At 34.1% G+C, this 24855-nt stretch overlaps 1 protein-coding gene and 1 long non-coding RNA gene across 5 annotated transcripts; one reads left to right on the forward strand and one right to left on the reverse strand.

Annotated features, from left to right (window-relative positions):
- Positions 1 to 205: 205 nt before the first annotated feature.
- On the reverse strand, positions 206 to 10853 carry LOC111998296 (putative ABC transporter C family member 15). Of its 4 annotated transcripts, none has more exons than XM_065782514.1 (12): positions 10742 to 10853; positions 10536 to 10595; positions 5325 to 7672; positions 5097 to 5183; positions 4160 to 4810; positions 3239 to 3403; positions 2592 to 2886; positions 2110 to 2324; positions 1577 to 1882; positions 1247 to 1310; positions 924 to 1163; positions 206 to 821 (listed from the first exon to the last, which is right to left on the reverse strand). In XM_065782514.1, the coding sequence occupies exons 2-12, from the start codon at positions 10564 to 10566 to the stop codon at positions 694 to 696; spliced, it is 4530 nt and encodes a 1509-aa protein (XP_065638586.1). In that variant the 5' UTR covers positions 10567 to 10595; positions 10742 to 10853; the 3' UTR covers positions 206 to 693. The 4 variants fall into 4 exon arrangements, with proteins under 4 accessions (XP_065638586.1, XP_023886163.1, XP_065638585.1 ...); XM_024030395.2 differs by having other exon boundaries at positions 10527 to 10595; positions 10742 to 10852; XM_065782513.1 differs by having other exon boundaries at positions 10536 to 10599; positions 10742 to 10845.
- LOC136071346 (uncharacterized) lies at positions 3301 to 7898 on the forward strand. The gene is made up of 2 exons (XR_010632631.1): positions 3301 to 3411; positions 7542 to 7898. It is a non-coding gene; the product is annotated as an uncharacterized LOC136071346 (long non-coding RNA).
- Positions 10854 to 24855: the final 14002 nt, after the last annotated feature.

Here is a 24855-nt window from a genome sequence, read left to right on the forward strand (position 1 = left end):
TGGGAATGCTACATTACAAATAGAAGAATAACAAGAATGCCTTCGCTTGTGCTGTTTTGTTAATTGTACAATTTTTAGTTATAGAATTACTAACACCTAAGGCAGTTGATCCTTGTTGATGCATTGCCGTTTGGTTAAGCCAGAACAATGCAGCAAGAAAATTAAAAGATAGGAAAATAAATATAGAGAGCTTAGGAATCAGCACTTAGTCCTGCTTGAAAAATAGCATCAAGCATAAAAAAGTCACTAAAAGTCGGTACTTAGGGTTGGTTGTAGTCAACACAGACCATGGAGACAATTTCCATAGAAATTTTATTACATCAACATAATCCTCCTCTAATAAGAGAATAGGAGTACTAAATTCTAAGAGAAATTCTGATTCTAATTACCGTAGGATACACTAAATGACTTATTACAAAAATAAACTTAACTATAAATAAAAATACTAATCGACCTAATTAAATACTAGGACCTAAATAAAATACAATTAATCAAGAAAAATACAATTGACTTGAAAAACAAAACAAAACAAAATTAGAATAATCTTCTCTTTGAATACTCTTTTGCATCACTTGTCCTCCTAATTCATGACCGGGAGAATATTCAATCTATTTATGCAAGTTGCTGTTACTGATATGATCAATTTGTCTTGCTCCACCAAATTTAACATCTGAGGAATCTTTGAAGCGGGAGTTAATTATGAGTGTTTGCTAAGTTGTTGAAACTTTGTGATCTTGAGGAATACTCCTTTATGAGTTTAGAGAAGAACGAATCTGATCGTTCTAGTAGCTTTCCTGGCGTGTCATATTCTGCGATTCTTCCTGTTCAAGCAAGAGTCCTTCAGTCTTTCTTTCAATACATTCATGATAAATTTTCATGTGTGTGTGTGTGTGTGTGAAAGAGAGACAGAGAGAGATACTTGCCTTCACTGAGGACCAAAACAAGATCACTGTCTATAACTGTGTGGATTCTGTGGGCTATAGTGACAATTGTCCGATTTGTGAACTCTTGACTAATGATCTTCTGTAATACTCCGTCAGTTGCGGAATCAACTGAGGCTGTCGCTTCATCCAGTACAAGAATGCTACTCTTCTTCAACAAGGCTCTTCCAAGGCAAAATAATTGTCTTTGGCCCACACTCCAATTTTCTCCATTTTCAACCACTGTTAGATGCATGCATGTTACTGATAGTAAAGAAAAGGGCATTCAATCAATTATGTCAATACAACAAGTTGATGAACCTGACCTGTGGAATCCAACTTCTCTTCCTTATCATGCACTAAATGACCTAGTTGACATTTATCCAGAGCCTGAAAATTTTGGAATTTAAATGAGCATATGTCGGATAGAAAAAAATGGTAATGACGAATCTGTACTTCTAGGTAATTTAGATTTATAAATGATAAAATGATCTCTTGTAACTTGGTATGGAAAATTTTCATTTTCCTTTTTGGTCTTTGATACATAATCTACTACCCTTCTTGAATGAGGTTAGGTTCTTGGTGGTATTAATTGGATATAAGGTTTTACCTCCAATATTTCCCTATAAGAGGTGTTGTTTGATAAGAATATTTACCTCCCATATTTCACTGTCAGAATACTGCTGGAGTGGGTCTAAGTTTGTTCTAACTGTTCCCTCAAACATAGCTGGGTCCTGTGGTATGATGCTAAGCCTTGATCTTAAGTCATGAAGTCCTATCTTGCAAATATCCACATCATCAATTATAATGCTTCCCTCTCTGGGCTCAACAACCCTGAAAATGGCCTGTATGAGGGTTGATTTACCACTCCCCGTCCTTCCTACAACACCAACTTTCTTCCTTCCCGGAAATGTGCAAGTAATGTTTTTCAGGACAGATGGTAAATGTTCAGCATAACGGACCTGCAATACAGTCAAGTCAGTTGTATGTTGCAACAACTTGTTATGTTAGGCTGAGGACTTTCATTACATCCACTTTGAGGCAATGGATACAATATTGTTACTTCTTGTAATTATGTGTACTATGGATGGAAAAAAATGAAGTGTTCATAAAAGTATTTTGATATCTAAAACAATATAAAAATTTCAGATCTTTCTTCATAGTTTATAACCTAGCTATAGAGGCTCACCTGCAAATTTTTGAAGCATATTGTTCCAACTTCTGGCCAGTTATTTGGTGGTCTACTCTCTTCAATCACAAGTGGCGCTTCGCTTGTTATGTTTGAGTACTGAAGAATTCTTTCAACTGATATCATCTTATTTTCTGCATTGCATATGTTCCATATAATTGAAGCTTGTAAAACATTCAAATTTATTCCATATGTCACTGCCAACCCTGCAATGCCTGTAAAGAGTCCAATTCCACATAAGTACTCTCTTTATGACTAGAGTTTTCTTTTGAAATCTTTTAAAGTAACTTATTTTGCTTGTAAGAAAATGGGCCACTAATCGAGAAAGCATCTGATGCAATGCATATTTGTATGCAGTATGTCCTGATTTCTCTTTCCCAGGAGATTTTCTATCCCTTAGTCTAGGCAGCAAATGATTAATAATGAATTCTACTTTGAGGTCATTATAATGCTTAGTTTTTAAAAACATTAGCGATACTCACTTGGATTGATAATTCCTTCAGGAAGGGTCACCAGTAATACCAATGAGAAGGCAAACACAAAATTAGATAGCAAATTCAGTCTGAAAGAAAGCCATTCCATTGCTGACATATTATGAAACCATGGCCTTGAGTGGCTGTCAACAAGACCAATGTTTCCGTCAATAAAACGGTCTTCTTGATCAAAAGCACGGATTGTTGTAGCTCCTGATAGTGATTCTGCAAAGTGGTGGAGGATTGGTGCTCGTTGTATACCAGCTAAGCGGGCCAGTTCTCTTGCTGTTGGTATGTAATATTGCTGAAGTAATCATAATTAATTATTGATCAGCATCCATAAAATGGGAGCAATTCATTCATACACAGAGTTGGGGAGGGGCATGTTGTTCTGAAGCTACTTAACAGTAAATACACATTACTATGCTTTTTGTAGCATTAGAATTTAATTCAATGGTACATTGAGTTATTGTGTTTTCAAGAGATTTTTTTTTTTTTTTGTTTGTTGTTTGTTTGTTTGTTTGTCAACACCGTTCTTGTCAACATGATGAGTTTTCAAATGCTTTAGAAGTCAAAATTGTTATCGCCCTCTATGTTTTACACATTAATTAATCATCTCTAGATAGTATATAGAGAGGGTGAAAGAAGTCTCTAACCTGATACCATATGCAGATTGCAGTTACTGGAATGAAGATGACAAATACTTCCCATGCCACCTGCGACATCACTGCAATAGTCCCTAGAAGCTGTATTATTGAGAAAGCACACCAACCTAATTTTGTTGCCAATTCCAAGTCTAACACACTTTGATCTGTAGATGCCTGCAGAGGTAACTTTAAACTGTCAGCCCTCTTGAAAGAACCTTTACAATTATTTCTTTATGTGATGAGAAAAAGAAAGATAACTTGAATCTTGTGATTTTTTATTTATTAATGTTTAGTTTATTACCTCTTGCATGCTATTATATTCTGACATCTGGTTTTGAAGTCATGAGCTAAAACTTTGGCTTTTAACTTGAAGTTTTGTCTGAAGGGGTAGGGTATCTCGCCAATCCAGCTACTTATTATTGGCATATTTTCTTATCTTTCATGGGATGGTTACTCTGAAGATAGAGGATTCTCTAAAATTTCCTTCTTACGTAATGTTAGGCATTCTGCCGGGGTGTGATTGGAGAGGACAGGAACTGTGAAATGAATTTCATTTTGTCAAAGTCATCCTGGCCTTAGTTGAAGTCAATAGGTTTTTCCCTTCGTTAAAATATTTTGTTTTCTATGGGATGCTTATCCTCTAAAATTCTACATGTTATTAACATCATATTTAACTTCAACTGATCTGAAAATGTTTGAATTTCCTTATTCTAGTTTTTGTATATAACCCTTGCAAGGAGTATTCGTTAGTTGCAAATGCAAATTTTTTTTTTTTTTGTCTAGTACATCTTAGTGTTATTTTTTTTTTTATAAGAAATTTGTGATATATGTACAAATTAAATAGATTCAGCCGTATTGATAATACTACTAGTAACACCAATGTATAAATTCAATTGAAATCAACATAAACTTTGTCAAATTCGAACTTACCCGATTTAAGATTCTTCCAAATGGGGTTGAATCAAAAAATGCCATTGGTGCTCGGAATATACTATGCAACATGTTTTTGAATAGCTTTTCTGCTGTCCAAAGTCCTGCTTTCGCTACTAGTACGGCTCGCGCCAAAACACAAAGTGAACTTCCAACAGCTAGTACTACATAAACAAGCAATATGAAGTCCATTGCCAATTTTGGTTCAGTCTCACTTGTGGGAGGAGAAGCCCATGCCATCCAGTAGTTACTTGCTACCTGTAATATTTGGAATGATGACTGTGCCAAAAGGATGAATGGAACTAGGGCCCCACCTTTCACAACGGTCAAATAAGACCAGTAAACTTCTTTTCCAATGCTTCCTTTCTCTCTTTCTTCATCTTGCACCAATTTACCTCCTTTTTCTGTAATTTCAAGAGAGAGATTATGCTCAGAGTCATGTTGTGTGTGTAGAAGTTCTGCATTTGAAGTTGAATCTGTGCTGGGTTCATCATCAACTATAGGGCTCTGGGATGTTCTACTTGAATTTTCAACTAAGAGGATAGAGTCTAGAGCCTGGCTATGAGCACCAACCAAAACCTCAAATCCTATTTTTTGCTTCATAAGTTCTTTGAATCGTCCGGCTTGTGCAATTCTTCCATTTTGCATCACCTGTTAAATTGATGTTAGTTGCAGTCTGAAGAACTACAATCCTCAGCATTGTAGCAAAGTCTTTAGATTTTGGAAGTCCCAATTCTTAACTATCAGGAAAATTCTCAGATTATCAAGTAATCCTAGAATCATAACATATGCTTTTTTTCCTACCATATATTTTTTTTTAACCTCTTAAAACTATCCTAAAAAAAATATATTGTATTTTAGTTACTGCATATAATGTCCTATTCTATTATCTACTTAAATGACTAAATAACAGAGAGAGCTGCCATGTCATGCTTACCAGAATTAGGTCTGCTGCTGGAAGAAACTCAACTTGGTGGGTAACAAAAAGTATAGTCTTCTCTTTAAGAATTCCCATCAGGCATTCCTGCAAAAGGTATATGAAACAATAAACAATGTTGACTTCTTAAACTGTTGCTTCAAAGCAGGAGAGTGGATAGGCTGCTTATTATAGGGCCTAATTAAGAAATACATTCTCATATTCTAGTCACTGACATGATTTACTAACCTCAAAGAGTTGGGTGCCTGTATGAGCATCAACTGCACTGAAAGGATCATCAAGTAGATATATATCAGCATCTTGGTATGCTGCACGAGCAATCTGTATCCTTTGCTTCTGTCCACCGCTCATATTTATCCCTCTTTCACCGATCTCTGTTAGATCGCCACAGGAGAAAAGTTCAAAATCCTTTGTCAAAGCACATGCTTCGACTGTTCTGTTGTACTTAGCACTGTCATACTGATTCCCAAAGAGAATATTCTCCCTGATATTTCCTGTCAGTATCCATGGAGACTGAGGCACATAAGCCTTTGTACCACTGATCTTCACTGTCCCTGCCAGCTTTTGTATTTCTCCAAGCACACATGAGAGCAGGCTAGACTTCCCTGATCCCACAGTCCCGCATATTGCCACCTTCATTCCCCTCTTCACTTTTAACTGTATTCCTTCCAGAGTTGGATTCCTTGACTCAAGATCCCAGGTGAATCTTCCACTGTCAATCTCAATGCCATACTCTGTTTGATCTTTTGGAATATACTCAATGGCATCCTTTTGAATTTCATCCTGCTGGAGGTAGGAACTAATTCTATCAGCTGAGACTTTTGCCTGTGCAATCACAGACAGTAAGTCAGGCAGATTGAATATAGGGTCTTGTAGCATTCGGAAGGTGGCCAATGCAGATAAGACTCTTCCAGCTGTGAGTTCAATCCCCATTAGCATACATGCCCCAAAAGTTACCACAGAGATAAATGCGGGTGATCCCCAGAAGATAAAAGCTGAAAGTGCTGACAGCCTTAGTGATTTCCATAACCAACCATACTCTATTTTCCTCAAGCTTTCTAACCTTTGAAGGAATTCACCGTCCCAAGCTTGAAGTTTAAGAGCCTTCATGTTTCGAAGAACTTCTGAAGTGGATTTCATCCTATTGTCCTTGGCTTCCATGATCTTAGATTGATATCTCTTCTGGACTCTTGTAAGGGGTATATTGCAACCCATGACTATTAAAGTTGCAGCTAATGCAGCGAATGACCCCAAACCTAGATTTGTATGTAGAATGTAGATTGCTAAGGATATTTGTACAGGCAACATCCATATTATGTTTAAGTACCAAATGAAGTCTGTGATTCTTTGGATATCTACACTCATATAGTTGATGATCTCTCCACTAGTGTGGTTCTGGCGGGATTGACTTGACAAGAGTAAACCTTTTTTGTATATGCGAGATATAAGAGCAACTCTAAGGTGAAGGCCTAGCAGGCGTGCCCCAAAAATCCATTGCCTCTGTGTGATTGTCTCAACCATTTTGGCACCTAAAAAGCCTAGGGCCAGAAGGTACCCACTCTCTAAACTCCTGGTGCTCCTCTCAGTTAAGAAACGTACAAAGTCATCAATGAGGTATGGGCCAACATAGGATGCTGCAGCGCTTATCACTGCAAATAATGCATTGATTGCAGCTTTCTTCCTGGTATACAAATATATTGCCTTATAGATGGATGGATTTGTAGTTCCATCTCTCTCCTTAACTTGTTTTAGACTCTCGTTGAAGGAATGGGAGAGAAATCTTGCTGAGTCCTTGATATCAACATCGGGAATTTCCTCCTGTTCGAGGGGTTTCTTAAACCCAACAACAAAAAGTGGATTCAGCCAAGAGAAGGTAACAAGTTGGACAAGAGTAGCTTTGCCATATAAACATATCCTCTTGTATTCTGAATGTTCATCAGTTTTTCCATTGAGAAGTGGTTCGGCAATGCCATTGGGGACACTGAAGATGATACCTGTCTTCCCTCGGATTGAAATGACCAAGAGGCATGTAGAAGCAAGCAGGCCAAGGAAGTCTGCATAATCTCGTACTCCAAGTTTGCCATGGTTTATAACTCTGAAATGGGTATCAAGAGCTGTGCAAATAATGGACAACAGGAAGCTGCAAAGCCACCATGCTCTTAGTAACCAGGGGAACTTGATGTTCTTTTTATTGGGGATTATGTATACAGTAACAAGTGTGATTGCCCATGATAGCACTTGCATAATTTCTGAGGAAAAAGCTTGAGTTTTAGAGTTGCATTGAGTTCCACTACCATTTAGCAGCATCATTAGCATTAAGAAGTGAATTCCCAGTAGTAAACAGGAACAAATTATGCTGGCTATATATGCAGTGCTGACTTTTATTCTGATGGGGTACTTGTCTATGCCTCTATCCATAACCTTTCTTCTGTTTCTGCATATCAGGCCTGGAAAATTTCGTGCTAGATGTACTAAAATTATTGCATAGAAACCGAGTTGCACAACGATGCTGGCATGCTCCCACAAACAAGGCGAGTCTAGTTGCAGCCATTCTGTCCCAAATTGAAGAATCTTTTCTGTCAAATGTCATGAAACAGGTTTCAACTTTCAAGAGAGGGAATCTCAAATTCTTCCACTGGTATGCTAATACTCATGGCAATGGCTAATATCAAACTTGGGTAGAATGATAAAGATTATATGTGAAGTCTACAACAGTTTCATCAATGAGAATAAATTTATTGTTTTGTCATGCTATGCAGAATAATTTACCCCAGCTTAGTAGCAGATGGCAGTTGACTAGTATTTGCTTAATTTTTTGGTAAGGTATGCTCCTATTAGGAAGATAAAAGTAGTTGTTCAGTGCTAGTGCATCTTATAAATGACTTTGGGTTACACTCTAGGATGGTTACCATTATGTGGGCATTTTGTGAGAAACCTGATGGTGAGAAAAGTTGGTAAAATGAGCAATTCTGAGTTGTGCTTATATTCACATCCTCTGAAGAGCCTTTAAAGTTTCAATATGAGATTACTAGTTTGGGTCCTAAGTTCTTCCTCTTTCTTTTTATTTTTTTCCTCCAAGTTCTTCCCTTTTTATGGTCTTCAGGAAGTCTATCTCTAATTTATAACAGTTTTTAAAATTCAGTGTTTAATTTTATATTATAAGGTTTAATTTGAAATCTCTTCTAAAATATGTTAGTAAAAATAATTACTTTTTACATATTTACATCCCTATAGTAATAAACTTAGTTAATTAAACTCTAACACCAACCTCCTTGAGGTTTTCTAAAATGACACTTCCCCTAAACAGTTTATGAAAGGAAACTTCATTCATTGAGGTTTGTATATATGCAACATGTAACTTTTCATTAACATAAAATTTCTTTTTTAAAAAGATTCCTATAAATTATACTTACTTCTAAAAAGAACTCCAAAAACTATTCCAAAGAATCCAAACATAAAAACGATACGGACACCTCTTCTTCTTGACCCACAACGCTGAATAACAACCATACTGGGAAATTTTGACAACCAAACCTGGGTTAACCATTTTTTATTTACCAACATGGGGCATCCTTTTGTTGCTACTTGTTAGATATGATTCTTGCCTATAAGACAGAAAATTCTATTTTTTAACTGTACTCTTCTCACTTAGTACTAATAAGAATTAATTTTGACACATTTCCCCTTCCCAACCTTGCAAATACATTCAACCTCTTCTCCACGGTTTATTATTTTGTGCAACGGTTGCATTCATCCCTTGATCAACTAAACAATTAAGAACACCCCATTTAAAAGAGATGTTCTCTGCAACTCTTACACAAAAAGACATTGTTTATTGCACACAGCATGTGTCACACACTCACATTGCTCGAAATAACTGAATCGTAACTTAAAGTTACGAATTTAGTTATGTTGGACCGTATGTATATACATACGCATACTGTTTACGTGCAACAAGTGTTACCCTACAGAAAATACTGCTCTTTTCTTCACATAACAGGAAAACTTTTGTCATCACTCTCTCCCTCTCTCTCTCTTAAGTAGAAACAGATAAAAGCCATTTATGCTCTTGTCATTTTCGTTCTCTCCCTTCTTCCCTCTCACCAACGTTCATCTCTCTCTCTCTCTCTCTCTCTCTCTCTCTTGGCTCTGATCTGCATGAACAAATATTCTTTTATCCCTCTCCCTTATCTGTTCATATAAAATTTGTTTTTCTCACCCAAAATTCAAACACACCGTTTTCAACCAAAAAAAATATACTCACCCATGACAAAAATCCCCAGATACAAACAATGTGTTTTAGTTCACCAATAAAGCCTGATCAAAGAAAACTCTTCCAGGCTAATTATTATACACAGTAGATAAATCCATGCAGATGCCACATAAATACGAAAGCATCTTGTGACTGAAAAGACCCATTTGTCCATGCATGCACAGGTCCACATAATTAAATTTGTCTCCCTCTCCTCTCCTTCTAGGAAGAGAGGTAGGCGATGATTGGTAAAACCAACAAAATGTTTTTTTTTTTTTTTAATAATTAAAATGTGTATGGAAATTACAAGGTAATGCGCTTTAGTCAGATTAATCATATAGAGACAAAGACTTGCGAAAAGTTAATGAATTAGTCAGATTAATCATATACATAGGCAAAGACTTAATTAAAAAGGCAATGCCGCCTTTAGTCATTTTAATTATAGACAAAGACTTGAACAAGTCCAATCAATTTTTTAGTAGAAGTGCATATTTTACAATTTACATTCTTCATTCATACATACAAGACAAGTATTAGCTTAGACAGTATCGACCTAGGAGGCTAGGAGAGAGTTAAAAGATTCTGGAACGGTAATCACCTGCACCTATGAGATAATAAACTAAAACAATTTGCTTTAGAAACAAAACAAAACAAAAGTTAAAATTTGAGCCTTCGGCAAAGTAGCTAAAGACTAAAGAGTTAAGAAAACTAAAAAAATAAAAGAAACTCGACCAAACTACAAAGAACAAACCGTTTGTTTGTGGGATTTTTCTTATCTCTTTAGTCTTTACTTTAAGAAAAATTATTTTGATTAAACCATTTACACTATAAACTGAAGTGTTTAAGATCAACAAGATTACTTTTACAACTAATAAATGGCATTTTCCAGTTATCTCGTAAGGAATATTCGGGTTCAAATTCCTCCTTCCTCACGTGATACGTTGAAATAGAGAAAATTAAAAAGTAACAAAGACCAAAGACCATATTTTCATGTTTGCATCTGCAGCAGTGTAAAACGATAAAAATATGATGATTTCAATCATAAAAACAAGAATTTTATAACAAAGCATATGTGATCATACTCTCTTTTTCTCATGCTTGTGTTTTGTGTTGTGTTGTGTGTGTTTTCTCTGCGTGGAACTTGTTTTCCTGGGAAAAATGAATTTACTATAACTTACGTGTTGCACCTTGTAAATTGAACATGTTCTCCAAAACCATGATTTCTTCTCCAGAATCAAAGATTCAGCCTTCCTTCAACGTAGTATTCATCAAGAAAGAACAAAAGAAAAGAAAGAAAGAAAAACAGTAAGGTTAAGAATTACGCAGAAAGTGTGGAAAGCGAGTTTACCAAGTTGTTGAGACAAAAATAGCGAGAGAGAAAGAGAGAGCTTACAAATATTCCGAGAAGAATGCCTGAAATGTATGTGTGTAGTTGTAGTAATTTGTGTTTTTATGTCTCTAGTCATTGTAAAAAGGCAGAGAGAGAGAGAGAGAGAGAGAGAGAGAGAGAGAGAGAGAGAGAGAGAGAGAGAGAGAGAGAGAGAATGATCACGTGAGATAAACGGTGAGAAATTACTTGAAGAATGTCTTCTCCTTTTTTTTGGTTAGTTAACTCCCAATAATTATTTTATATATAATTTTGATACTACTTTTATGAAAATTATAAAAAAACTGTCATAAAAATTAGTTGTATTTATTTATTTCTATAAAAAAATTTTAAAAATATTTCATAAGTCAATGCTTTTAAAGCATCCGTTAATTTCTCTCTATCAAATATATTAATCTTCCATATTGCAATGCTTGGAATATTTTACACAATTGTAGGGACTTACATGGGATGAAAATGAATATGCCAATATGATATTTGAGATCACTTCTCGATTATCTTTTGTTGGGATTTTCTAAAATGCGGTTGAGGCATGTGAGCATAAAATGAAGCCAAATGATAGGTCTTAAACACTTTTAGAATAAGGCTTAGTGGTGGTTACTTGTTAATATAATGATCAAATTTCAAATTTAGACATAAATAATTATAATAAACATCTATCATTAATTATCATAACTATTAAATTTCATATTTAAACCAAAAAAAAAAATGAAAGAGAAAAAATTATATTATATTAAATTGTCCGCGTGCATCGTACGAACTACCAACTAATATATCAAATATATGTATTTTTCTTGTCACTATGGATTTCACACGATTGTGAAACTTATACGCAATAAAAATGAAAATGCATATATAAATAATACGTACGATAACTTTTTCGTTACCATATGAGAATGTAGTCTAGTGGTAAGAAGCCTTTATGGCCCGTTACCCCTATAAGTCCGAGAGTTATGGATTCGACTTTTGAGTAATTGCCAGCCTAGTATTCAGGCAATTCCATATCATAATACAATGCCAGAGTTTAAGTGGTGTGGGGATAACACATAGAAGTCCCTATTTTTATTATCAAAATAATAATAACTTATCTGTTAACTCAAGTTGTAGTGGCATGTGATCACCAAATGAAACCAAGTGATGGGTTGCTAGATACTTTTAGAACAAAGCTCAGTGATGGTTCTTTAATAATACAAAGGTTAGGGATGGGTATCATAATAAAGTTCTAAAGTTGATGGTGAAAAAGAGATAGCTTTAAGCTTTAATAGCTCATGCTGGTGCAGCTGGTCTTGAGCTACAAACCAACTAGTGGGGTGCTTGCTGCAATAATGATGAAAAGTATAGTATGAGTGTTACCAGCTGTCTTTTTGAGCGGTGGAGAATCCTTTGGAAATCGCAAAACTTAGGTGGGATTTATATTTTATTTTAGCATATCGTGCTTGAGACAAAGAAGAATAAATGTATAATAATGTGGGGGTTAACTGAGTTAGCTGGTAACATTGCTCTAGCACAGGTATGATATATTATCGATCTCCTTTAACATTTTCTTTTTACAAAATTTTATTACAAGTACAATGAGACAAAGAGCTTTTGGGATCCAAGAATGAATATAGTTTTTGAATAACTCAGAACTCATGGGTTTGTCAGGAATATATATCCCATTTGATTTGGAGCTAGAAAATCCAAATGATTAAAAAGGAAGGGAAATTAAATATTATTTTTTCCATTTTTTGTACTTGTATACATTACATATTAAAATCCAGATACTGTTCATTCATAGATTTCGTATTAATTAACACATAGTTATCTGAATATGATGATGTTAGGAAGGTTTAATTGATTTGGCCGTATTGTATTAAACGCACAACTTACATAGCAGTGCCAGAAATTTTTTGTATTAAATAAAAAATTGTGATTATTATTATTATTTTTTTTCCTTCTTCTTATAGATATAGCCAAAACGACGGAGATCACAAAAAATCTATTACTTATATGTGTGTAATGGACATCTACACATACAAGATTATAAGCTAATTTATTTGAATAAATAAAACAAACATTTATCAATCTTCAATCCATAAATTTATGTGCCTAATTTTTTCAAAAGCAATCATGAAATGCAATTAAACAAATAATTAAATGTTTATATAGTAACCAAGATCACAAAGAGTCTATCATTTTTGCATATACATGGTTATAAGCTAGTTTATTTGAATAAATAAAACATATCTCTACATAATTTATCAAAAACTAATTAAAAGAATTAAGCACATAAAACTTATGAGTTGAAGATTATTAAGAAGAAGGGGAAAAAAAAAACAATCATAGAATGCAATCAAACAAATAATAATAATTATTATTTAATTTGCTGAGAAAAAAATAATTATTAAACATTACACTAATAGAATCATATATGATATTGTATTTGATCAATTTAATTTGAAAATTGTTAAAAAATAAAGAAAAGAAAACATAATATCCATATACAAGCCCAAGTACCTAGAAAAGGAAATAAAGTTTTGTTTGATTGGATGTCACTCACCAATGTTTATAATCTATATTGTGCAAAAATCAAAACTATGACTACCATATATAGAAAGCTCATTGCAATTACCTTTTACACGTTACTGATTATGGAAAAGCAATTCTCTTCTAAGGCTTTTAGTAGTGGATGAAAGCGTGGAAACTTAAGAAGAATTTGAGCATTTTGGAGAAAGCTTAAAGGGAAAAAGTTGAACAAACAAGAGACAGGAAGTACTTACTTGTCAGTTACCGTTGTGTGTATTTGAAGAGGTGAATTGTGTGACTTGCTCTCACTAGCTTCTCGCCAAATACCACAGTACTCCGCAGTCCTCATCAACCTATAGTATAAGCAAGAGCTTTTTTTATGAGTAGGAAGGCAAAATAAATATATATTTTTAATTAATTTTTTGAAGTAATTATTAGGATATATAAGTACATGTTTATTATAATTTTGTGAATTTCTAATTCATTTTGATATTTGGTATATACAACTCCGCTGTGTCTTTATGAGAAAAATTTAAGCAACAACTTCATCATTTGTGTCAATGATTAATGTCTTATATTTTGCTCACAATTGATCCCAATAAACCCAAAAATAAGGATAGTTACAATATGTTAATCGCGGTGTGAAATTTAATCACTTTATTATGAATTAATCCTTTATAAAAATTAAAATTAAAGGTTTGTTGTTGTTATTGTTGTTGTGTGTTATATACATCTCATCACTAATGGCATCATGATTCTATTCCAATAAATATAATTTGCCTAAGACTTTCTTTCGAAAATTACGTATATACAACTCATCACTTATAGGATTATGACAGTAATGTTGGTTTTGATGAAAAACTCAGTATCACAAACTAAGTAATAGTGAATACAAATCACAAACAAAGCTAAAACACAGAAAAGAAAATATTTGAGAAACTGAGAGAAAGTCAGAGAGAGAAGGGGAGAGAGAGAGAGAGAGAGAGAGAGAGAGAGAGAGAGAGAGAGAGAGAAGATGAATCTAGAAACTTGTATTGATCATACTGAATTACATAAAGAATAATTATACACCCATAGTAGTTTATATACACCTAAACACTTAGATTAACCACCCACATTATGTGGATTATAGTTCTGGAAAGATTGGAAAAGTTTGTTAAGAGTTGGTTAAGCTAATCACCAACTACTTCTCGCGCCTAACTAGCAACTCTTAAATCAGACCAAACGCACCGTTTCACTTAATAACAGAACAAGCTTCATTTAGTAAAACGTTGCATTTAGGTGCCACCTGGATTAATTGAAACGTTGCGTTTTACTTAGCTTTCTTCTTCGTGTATATGCTTCTTCTTCGTGATCTTCCTCTTCATAGTCACAGACCTGTGTTCAACAGGTTTGAGAAATTCCCAATCCAACCTAACCCAACCTATCACATGAGTAGAAACCAATTAATCCAATCCAAATGGGTAGAGTCGAATTGGGACCGTTGGGTCAACAAATTATGCTTAAATGTTTCATACCTTCTAAAGCTTTCATTAACTAAGTAAACATTTCTTTTCAAATCAAAATTGCTCATTGAAATACCAAAATAAACAAACAAAAAATTAAAATAAGAATAACAAAATATATGTGTGTGTGTGTGTGTGTGTGTATGTGTGTGAGTGAGCGCGCATGTGTGTTAGGTTGGATTAGGTCAAATGAATTTAAAAAAAAAAAAAAAATCCAATCCAACATTTGACTCAAAATAAAATTCCACCCCATGAAAAGCCAACCTAAAACGTCAAGTTGGTGTCATCTAGTTGGTGGGTTGGATACACATCCCTAATTTAAGGGTATGTCATTTCTATTCCTATGGTGTCTCTACCCTCTTTAACCCAAGTTTTCTAAGATCAATTCATAATTTGTACTTGGTCATATTGAAAAGATTCACTTGGCCTGGTGGTTTCATCTAGCCAAATGCGTAAACAAAAATTTTCACAACAGTTGAGTTGAAAAGTTTGCATTGATCCTTGCTTTGATCTATTACTCACATCACTTTTTTACTTATCAATAATAATTTGCCATTTTAACAATTGTAAACTTTTTGTTTGTCTAAGGTTACCTTTTGATGCAATTTTAAATTGGGATATTGTAATTTGCCAAGCGAATTAGTAACGCGAGCTTGTGAACGAAATGATAGCTTTTTATCATCAGGCCAAGACACCAATCAGTTTTTGGTGTAGACGGAGATTGAACCCCAGATCTCTTATACAACCATAAGAGACTTTACCAGTTGAGTTAACTAGAACCCACTGGTTTGTCCACCTTAGTTGTGGAGTTTTATCCCTAATGTACCCCTTCACATCTATAACATTTTCATCTTCCATGTAATTAATATGGGTGGTGATATAGTAGATGCATTTTGGCTAAGTATAGAAATTGAAGGACTGGCACAATTTTTATAGGTTATAATACGTTCACAACAAATTATGTGTGGTAAATTGCTATTGGCTAGAATTTGAATCCACGATTTAAATTACTTTTTTGTTTACTAATAATGATTAGTGTTTTACTTTAGGTGAAATTCAAGATTTCCGGTCCTTGTCAACTCCTATTTGAAATGAACGTAGACCATAGACAGGGGAGAGGGAAGGACGAAGAAAGAAAAGTCACCGAATCTAAGTACATTTTCCTAACACCCCCACCCCCAAAAAAAAAAAAAAAAAAAAAAAAAAAACCCTCTATCACAATACGTAAAGTTGACTAAGACACATAAAATACCAATGCATCCTTAAGAACTGAGTATGACCTTTATTCCTCATGAAAACCCTTGAATTCAAGTGGATACGTGTGACGGAACATGGTTATTTTAATTTTTTTTTTACATTGCTACCTTTTGTTATAAATAAATACTACCATGTAATAGATGTAATAGAGGTTTAAGTGATAATTTAATAAATGGTCATGTTAACGGGTGCCCTTAAAGTAATTATTAATAAATCATATTAGAAAATTTTTAATATCATTTTTATGAGAAATATAAAAAGATGTTAACATAATTAATTGTTTTATCATTTTCCAATAAAATGTTTTGAAAAATGGTTCCTAAACCAATATCCTTAGAGCATTCGTTAATATTTTTTGTGGTGTCTTATGTTTGTAGTTTGAATCTAATGTCCCTCTCCCCCTCTCCCTCTATTTACCTATCTAGAAAATATATTACATAACAGAGCACAATAATTTTTTTTTTTTTTAAAGTTTATTAGATAAGGCATTGGAATTTATAAGCTCTAGTATGTTATGTTATAGGCTATTAATGATAAAATTAGAAAAAAAACAAAAACAAAACAAAAAAGTTAAAAATAATACCTTTTATCATAAAATACTTATGAACTTTTAAAAAAAAATGTGAAATACTTATAAAGTAGTAAAAAAAGAAATATAATTGGTGTCAAATCAACAACAAAATGAATAATATTTTGAATAAAGAATTTAAATTTTTTTATGTTAATTTGTAAAAATTAACATTTAAGTTTGTAAAATGTTTAGGGAATATAAAACTTATGTACAATTTCTTATGCCTTATACAGCTATGCCTTAGATTTCTCAATTCATTCAAGTGGTTGCATTGACCAATGAACAACATTGTTAAATTTAATTGTCCTTAAGAAAGATAACCATAGTTTTGTTTTCTTGTCTAATGCAACAACTATGAAATTGAATTCAATTAAACCTAGCTAGCGTACAAGGGGCTATACTTAAAATTTTGCCAATGCTTATAAATAAAATTTTTAGTATCTATAATATCATGCTATCACTATAATTTATATAAACAAAAAATATCGCAGGAATATAAATCTTCATATTTTAGCACCTGTCTTTTAGTGTTTTTTATTTTTTTATATATATAAAAAAAAAAAATTAGGTATGCACTCAATTTTACTTCCAATCACATGTTTAAGCGGTCGAGAGTAGGTGATGAACACTTATCTTCTTCTCATCACTTTCCACCACTCTCAATGAACCATTACAATAAGTTAAAAAGAAAGAACATAAAAAAGGATACATCCATTGTTTTGTTAGGTTTTTTTTTTTGAATTCTCTAATCCCATAAGTTGACTAGTGGGTTTTCATGTGGACTAGTTGATCTTAATCAATTTCAATTGAATTGATGTTTTAGCTTATATATCAATCATTCATGATGGCCTGGTTTTGGTGGACCCTTTGGCACAAAGTACTTGTCAATGTCACCAAACACATTTTGTACCCTCAAAACATAAGGATTAATGATTCTCATTATTCTTCGTCTTGTCCTAAAAAAAAAAATGATTCTCATTATAAAATTAAAAGAAGAAAAAGTTAAAAAAGAAAAAAGAAAAATGAAAAAAGAAGTGCTTGATTGGAGGGCCACTTTTTTTGGATACTTTTTTTGTGTGGTGTGTAAACTAGACAATAGTATGCAGTTTGGCTTTCGCAGCTACTAGCTAGCATGTTGGCCTTGATGCATATGTGTCGTGTCGCGCGGTCAATCATAATCCATGACGTGAAAGGACTGAAATCAAAGAGTGCTAGATATAAAATCATAAGGACTGAGTGTTATAGTGTAATATTTTTTACGCATGTAGTTTTCAGCGATAGGTGTGGCTTTTGTCCAGTATCCCATGACGTTAGGTTCGTTGCGGTTATTATATGTGTTATGATTGCAGTGAATTTAGTGCACTGGAGGATTCGTTGCGGTTATGATATGCGTTATGATTGCAGTGAATTTAGTGCACTGGAGAAACTAGATAAAACCTGCGCGCTTCAGTGATTCTGGATGATCTTAACACAGATTAATAAATTATTTTAAAAAAGTTTATTTTGAAAAAAATAAAATATAGATATATTTGATTTTTTAAACAACCTTTTAAATTCTTTAGAATAAAAAAATGTCTTAAAATAGATGACTAATAGATGCTCTAAAATCACTGATTAATCGGACCCTACAAAAAAAGAAGTTTATTTAGATTTTAGAGTGAGTTTGAAAACAGTATATTTATGATAGGCCACCTAACCCAATATGCTGCAATTGCTGTATACTGGTATGCAACAAATCCTCCCCCCTTATGATAATTTATTTACATAGTATTTATAAAAGAGGTATAGTCTATTGTAACTTCTATGTTAAATGTGTGATAAAAAATTAAATATGTTAGCTTATTTTTTTTAAAAATTATTTATAAAAAATTTGAGACAAAAAAAAAAAAAAAAGAAGGAAAAATGCATTTCCCTAAAATTCTCTTAAAAAAATTAATTTATTTGTTTATTCGGTAAGAGGTGAGGCAAAAGTGAATTTAAGTAAAAATATGTTGCCAAAGAACTAGGCCCTAGTGAATTGGACAATGGCTAATATAGAATTGTATGGCAATTATGCACAAATAAGAAATACTGACATGAACGAACTTTTTGTCCGAGGCAAGTGTTCATATAAATCCACTCAACAGAGTCCTCCTTCTTTCATTGTTACCCTCCAGTTTTATACTCCCATCCTCCTTCTTTCATCATTCCACGTGTAGATTTGGATTGATAGTATTGATACTTGTCCCATCAGCCCCTCTTTAAAATCTTTAGGAGTAGTTGTAAGGCTATAAAGCATTGCTCATTCAGCTACAGAGTATTCAATGCTATGTTAGTAGCTTTTTCTTAGATATTTCATAACTCTCCTTTGTCCTTTTCCTTTTTGATACCTATCCTCTATGGTAGAATGGTTCGGAGTGTTGCTCTTGATGGTAGACCGTACCTTTTGATCTCGGCCTCGCCCAACCGAGGAGGGATTCTTCCTCGGGGCACCCCCCTGGGTGGCTTTAATAGGATTTTTCTCTTCACTTACTAATGCAGATCCTTATGAAAGTGTTTTACTCGTCCTCGGATTGTTTGGTATCCTCGGGTTGGGCCCTTGGCCCAATATATATGTAGATATGGGCTCTTATGCCTTTCCACCCTACAATAGCCCCTCGAGATTCTTCTTTCTGACTCCTTAGGAGGAAATGAGGATTTCGATATGATGATAGTTCCTTTGCGCCCATTTTTCATCACCTTTGACTTTATAGGTGTCTTTTTAACTATCCAAAACACTTTCCTGACGCTTCGGTGCACGAGGCGCGTCTTCATAAATTCTTGCAGCTCCATGTTCCCTATGTTCTACGACGTGATACGGATCCAACGGCTGAAGATTTTGTTGGAAATTGAGTGAAATTTTTCCCGCTTATAACTCTCTCTTTGGATTTCGAGCGAGATAACTCCCAATGGACTTTGCTTTCTATATAAGGCACCTTGGGGGAATCGTTCTTCTTCATTTTGCAAATCTTCTAGTTCTCTAGAAACTTCGAATTCTCAAAACTTTCAAGGCTTCCAAAAGGATCCAGCCAAGATGGTGATCAAGGTCTAGGGGATGAGATGGCCAAGGATAAAGGCAAGGGCAAGGAAACCAAGGATGCCGCCAAGGCCCAGGAGGATGCAGTCAAGGCGAAGGAAGCAGAGGCTAAAGATGCTCCTGTTTTTCAGTCGAGCAAGAAGAAGACTCTCCTTCTCCAACCAAGGCCCAAGGCAAGTGCAGATCGCATCAGATTTTTGGTGCGACAAAGTTTAGGTTTCACTTAGCAACATGTGTCATGCGTGCACAAATGTAAAAACAAATCAAGATTGATCAAGCAAATTAACAAGAACAAGAGTGGATGGGTTTCCTGTTTTTCAGCTTTGATAGCAGAACATCTTGCAGCTAGGAGAAAAAGGATAGACAGGTCTCCCATTTTTCAGCCTTGATAGTAGAACATCTTGCAGCTAGGAGAAAAAGGATCTCAACGAATGATTTTCTCTTTTTCTTCATCACCCTGGTCTTCCTCTTCTGTAGTGGAAGTTTGCTATTATGTATAATGTACATTTCCTTTATTTAATAAAAAGGGCTGCATTTTTTTATTTACACACATTTTTTTTTGTTTTTTTTTTTGTTTTTACTTTATGAATCTTTCCTTCCTCTGCAATAACTATTTCATGGATGTTGGTGTTGTTATTTTTCCCTCCAATGGGACTTTAAACTGATGTTGTTGATAGTAACAAAACATTGTCACCCTAACTCTATCAACGCCAATAGTGATGCATTGCTGCTAACTTAGATAAATTAACTATGTAAAAATAATAAGGAAAATGACCATGTGCTTATACTGCGAACTATGCAACCAATGGAGAATAATGAACCCAAAGCAAGTGATCCGAGGCATGTGGTCCAAGGACTCCAGGCATGACTATGGTTCTGTTTGAATACTTATAAAAATGTTAGTGTAAATTTCCCCCAAGCATCTGGTCCGAGGACTTCAGGCATGACTTGGGTTCTGTTTGAACATTTTATAAAAATATTAATTTGTGTTAATTTCCGCATAGCATCTGGTCCGAGGACTCTAGGCATGAATATGGTTTTGTTTGAATGTTTATAAAAATGTTAGAGTTAATTTCCCTCAAGCATTTGGTCTGAGGATTTCAGGCATGACTTGGGTTTTGTTTGAACACTTTATAAAAATATTAATTTGTGTTAATTTCCCCATAGCATCTGGTCCAAGGACTCTAGGCATGACTATGGTTCTGTTTAAACACTTTATAAAAATATTAATTTGTATTAATTTCTCCATAGCATCTGGTTCGAGGACTCCAGGCATGAATATGGTTCTGTTTGAACACTTATAAAAGTTTCAGAGTTAATTTCCCCCAAGCATCTAGTCCGAGGACTTCAGGCATGACTTGGGTTCTATTTGAACACTTGTAAAGATGTCATAGTGTTAATTTCCCCCAAGCATCTCGTCCGAGGACTTCAAGCATGACTTGGGTTCTGTTTGACATGACTTGGGTTCTGTTTGAATACTTGTAAAGATGTCATAGTATGTTAATTTCCCCCAAGCATCTAGTCCGAGGACTTCGGAAATGACTTAGGTTCTGTTTGAACACTTGTAAAAATGTCATAGTGTTAATTTCCCCCAAGCATCTCGTCCGAGGACTTCAGGCATGACTTGGGTTCTGTTTTAACACCTTATAAAAATATTAATTTGTGTTAATTACTGCAAAGCATCTGGTCTGAGAACTCCAGGCATGATTATGGTTCTATTTGAGCACTTATCAAGATGTCACAGTGTTAATTTCCCCCAAGCATTTGGTTCGAGCACTTCAGGCATGACTTGGGTTCTGTTTGAACACTTGTAAAGATCAGGAGAAACCATCACTAGCCCCACTCCGGAGCCCCTTTGATTTGCGATTTTCCATCCATGCTTTGTGTTGTTGCCACTTCCTTTGACGGAGGTTCAGCGAACTCAGCCACCAGGTTCGCGAGGACTTGGCCCTTGACAAAGGTACAAGGCATATACTTGATGTCAAAAACCCCTAGAACTATGCCCCCTCAAGCAATCGTCCCCGTGTTCATCGAAGTTGACTCCGATCAGTATGAGCGTTATGCATACTTCCCTCATGGTCACCTCTTTACTCAAGGCTGACAAAACAATCGCCATGCTGGGATCCCAAAGACTTTGCCTGGTGTGGACCTGATCCTACCATAATTAAGCGTTGCACTCACTATCATACAAGTTCTTCCCACAGGCAGCACAAATTGTAAGGACCAGATTTGTGGCACAGTCCAGGATGAGTGGACTTAGGCTCAAAAGGCCCAAAACAATGAATTTTTATAGAGTGGGTTAAAGAACTAGGCCCTTGTGAATTGGACAATGGCTAATATGGAATTTGATGGCAATTATGCACAAATAAGAAATACTGACATGAACGAACTTCTTATCCGAGGAGGCAAGTGTTCATATAAATCCACTTAATAGAGTCGTCCTTCTTTCATTGTTACCCTCTAGTTTTATACTCCCATCCCTCTTCTTTCATCCTTCCATGTGTAGATTTGGATTGATAATATTGATATTTGTCTCATCAGCCCCTCTTTAAAGTCTTTGGGAGTAGCTGTAAGGCTATAAAGCATTGGTCAGTCAACTGCAGAGCATTCAATGCTATGTTAGCAGCATTTTCTTAGATATTTCATAGCTCTCCTTTGTCCTTTTCCTTCTTGGTACCTATCCTCTATGGTAGAATGGTCTGGAGCGTTGCTCTTGATGGCAAACCGTACCTTCTGACCTCAGTCTCACTCAGCCGAGGAGGGATTCTTCCTCGGGGCACCCCTCTAGGTGGCTTTGATAGGATTTTTCTCTTTACTTACTAATGCAGATCCTTATGAAAGTGTTTTATTCTTCCTCAGATTGTTTGGCATCCTTGGGTTGGGCCTTGGCCCAATATATACGTAGATATGAGCTCCTGGGCCTTTCCACCCAACAATCCTTTTTTTTTTTTTTAACAATTCTTAAAATTATTTAATTAGTGATATCTTAAAAAATTAAAAGAAAATAAATATATTATGTCGTTAAAAGAATCGTTTGTCATGCTCATATTGAGCTACATGACATATTGACATAAACATAAATGGTAAAACATAATTTATATTAAATATTATATATGTGGTAAATATGTGATATGATTTGAGAAAATTTTCAGTAATTAAAACTACTGCATTATCCAATTTAAGTATCGAATTCCCAACGTCTGAAGTTGTATAAATCAAGGAAGTCCAATAATATTTTTCTTTCATTCTTTTGATGAGACAATAACATAAATTGTTCTTGAATCTTGATGAAGTAGATAAGATAACAAGGAACAATTGTTTTCAATATGACAATTTCTTCGAACCAGGAAAGGTGAACAAGTGAAATTGGTGATGTGATTTAACAAAATAAAAATTTTAATATACCAAATTTGTGTAAACTGTAATTTAATGAAGAGAGAGATTGATTTAAACATGTTGGATGTTAAGAGAATATTAAAGAGTAGCTTTTGAATTAATTAAGGCTTTGGACTTTGGAGGCATTAAACCCTAGCCAACATTTCCTTAATAGTCATATACTATAAGAATTAATGTTGATTTTAAATTCGTTTTCATGTTAAATTGTACGTAAGCTCTTGCTTCAAGTCACATCAACAATTGGTCGATTTCTCTATATAGTAGTTCTTCATTAAATTTGAGATTGTAATTTATAGAATTCAATCAAAATGATTAATTCACATAAAAAACCTACTACGTACAACTACAGAGTACAAACACAATACATTTAATTTTCTTTTTGTTTTTTTTCCCCCAAGATTCTTCGTTGAGTCCAAACAACATTATTGGATGCACAGTGAATTAATGAGAGCTTGACTAGTGAGAAGAGGAAGACTGATCATTGAGGATTCATAATGGCAATAAATTCCTTGCAAGGTTACAGAGGTTAAATTTATTTTCAACCTCAACGATTGTCAATGAAACCAAATTAAAAAAGAAAAAAAAAACTTTTTAAACTCTAAATCACTAACTTCCTTACTTATTTCTATAGAAAATTTTCTATTGAAATAGCCCAATTAAGCCACATAAACATATTTTTATTAGTTCATATAATTAAAAAATTTAAAACTCTTTCTTCAATTTCCTCTTTTCTCTTTCTTTTTCTTTTTCTTTTTTTCCAATTCCATTTACACCCTCTCTCTCATGTGTGTGCACCATTGATTGGCTTCATTGAGAATTCATCAATTTTTGTTGGAGTCTGCATCGTTTAATTGTTATGTCAACATTTGATTGGCCTAGCTATCATAGATAGTAGGGTTACTTGGCAAATAATAGACACATCAACGCCAGATATAGGTGGAAGGGTTCAAATCAAAACGCTGTATAACATTAGGGATACTGATCAGAATCTTTAAACTTATAAGAAAAGAATTAAAATGACTCCAAATTTTAAAAGTATAAATTGCAATTTAGTCAATACTGATTATCAAAACTCACTTTCCCTCTTTCCCTTTACACTTTTTTTTTCCTTGCAAATATTATTAATATAACAAATTAATTTTTCATAAAGTTGCCTTTTGAGTGCTTGCAAGTTATGTACTTAATTAATAATAACAGAATGCGGAAGTCTTTTTTTATTTGGATAAAATGATGAAGTATTTGGAGTTTGATTAAGTTTTTATAAAGTTTGATGAATAATATTAATATAACTATACTTTTTATAAAGCTTCCTTTTAAAAATTTATTTTTTGGGGGTTTGGCGTGATAATTATTTTCCAAATCTTTTGGTGGGCAACCATTAAGTATAAATTTTTGGCAGCCTTCTCACAAAGTTGCTCCTTTGCTCCAATTTACTATGCAAATGCAAATTGGCCTGATTTAGTTCAACTGGAATAAAGCTAGCTAGGTTTGTAACTTTACTCGCCAAGGGGAAAAAAAAAAAAAAAAACAAAGTTGATTGATACATCATACAACTTAGGCCAAAATGAGCATTTGCCCATTTTGCTCAAAATAAGTAGCAAAATGTCCATGTTCTGAAACTATTTAACAAAATACTTCTGTTTTAAAACTCAATTAAAAAATCGAGTTTCAATGAAAAACTTGATTTAATGAAAATCAAGTTACTTGCAAAGTGTTACATGGAACTCAAGTTCCATGTAATTTTTTTTTTTAAAGTTTTTTTACCCATAACTCGATTTTCTAAAAATCGAGTTTTTCATTGAAAATCAATTTTTAAAAAATCGAGTTTAAA

The sequence above is a fragment of the Quercus suber genome, unplaced genomic scaffold (genome assembly GCF_002906115.3).
Source record: "Quercus suber isolate HL8 unplaced genomic scaffold, Cork oak 2.0 scaffold_304, whole genome shotgun sequence".
In the NCBI taxonomy this organism is placed as follows: Eukaryota; Viridiplantae; Streptophyta; class Magnoliopsida; order Fagales; family Fagaceae; genus Quercus; species Quercus suber.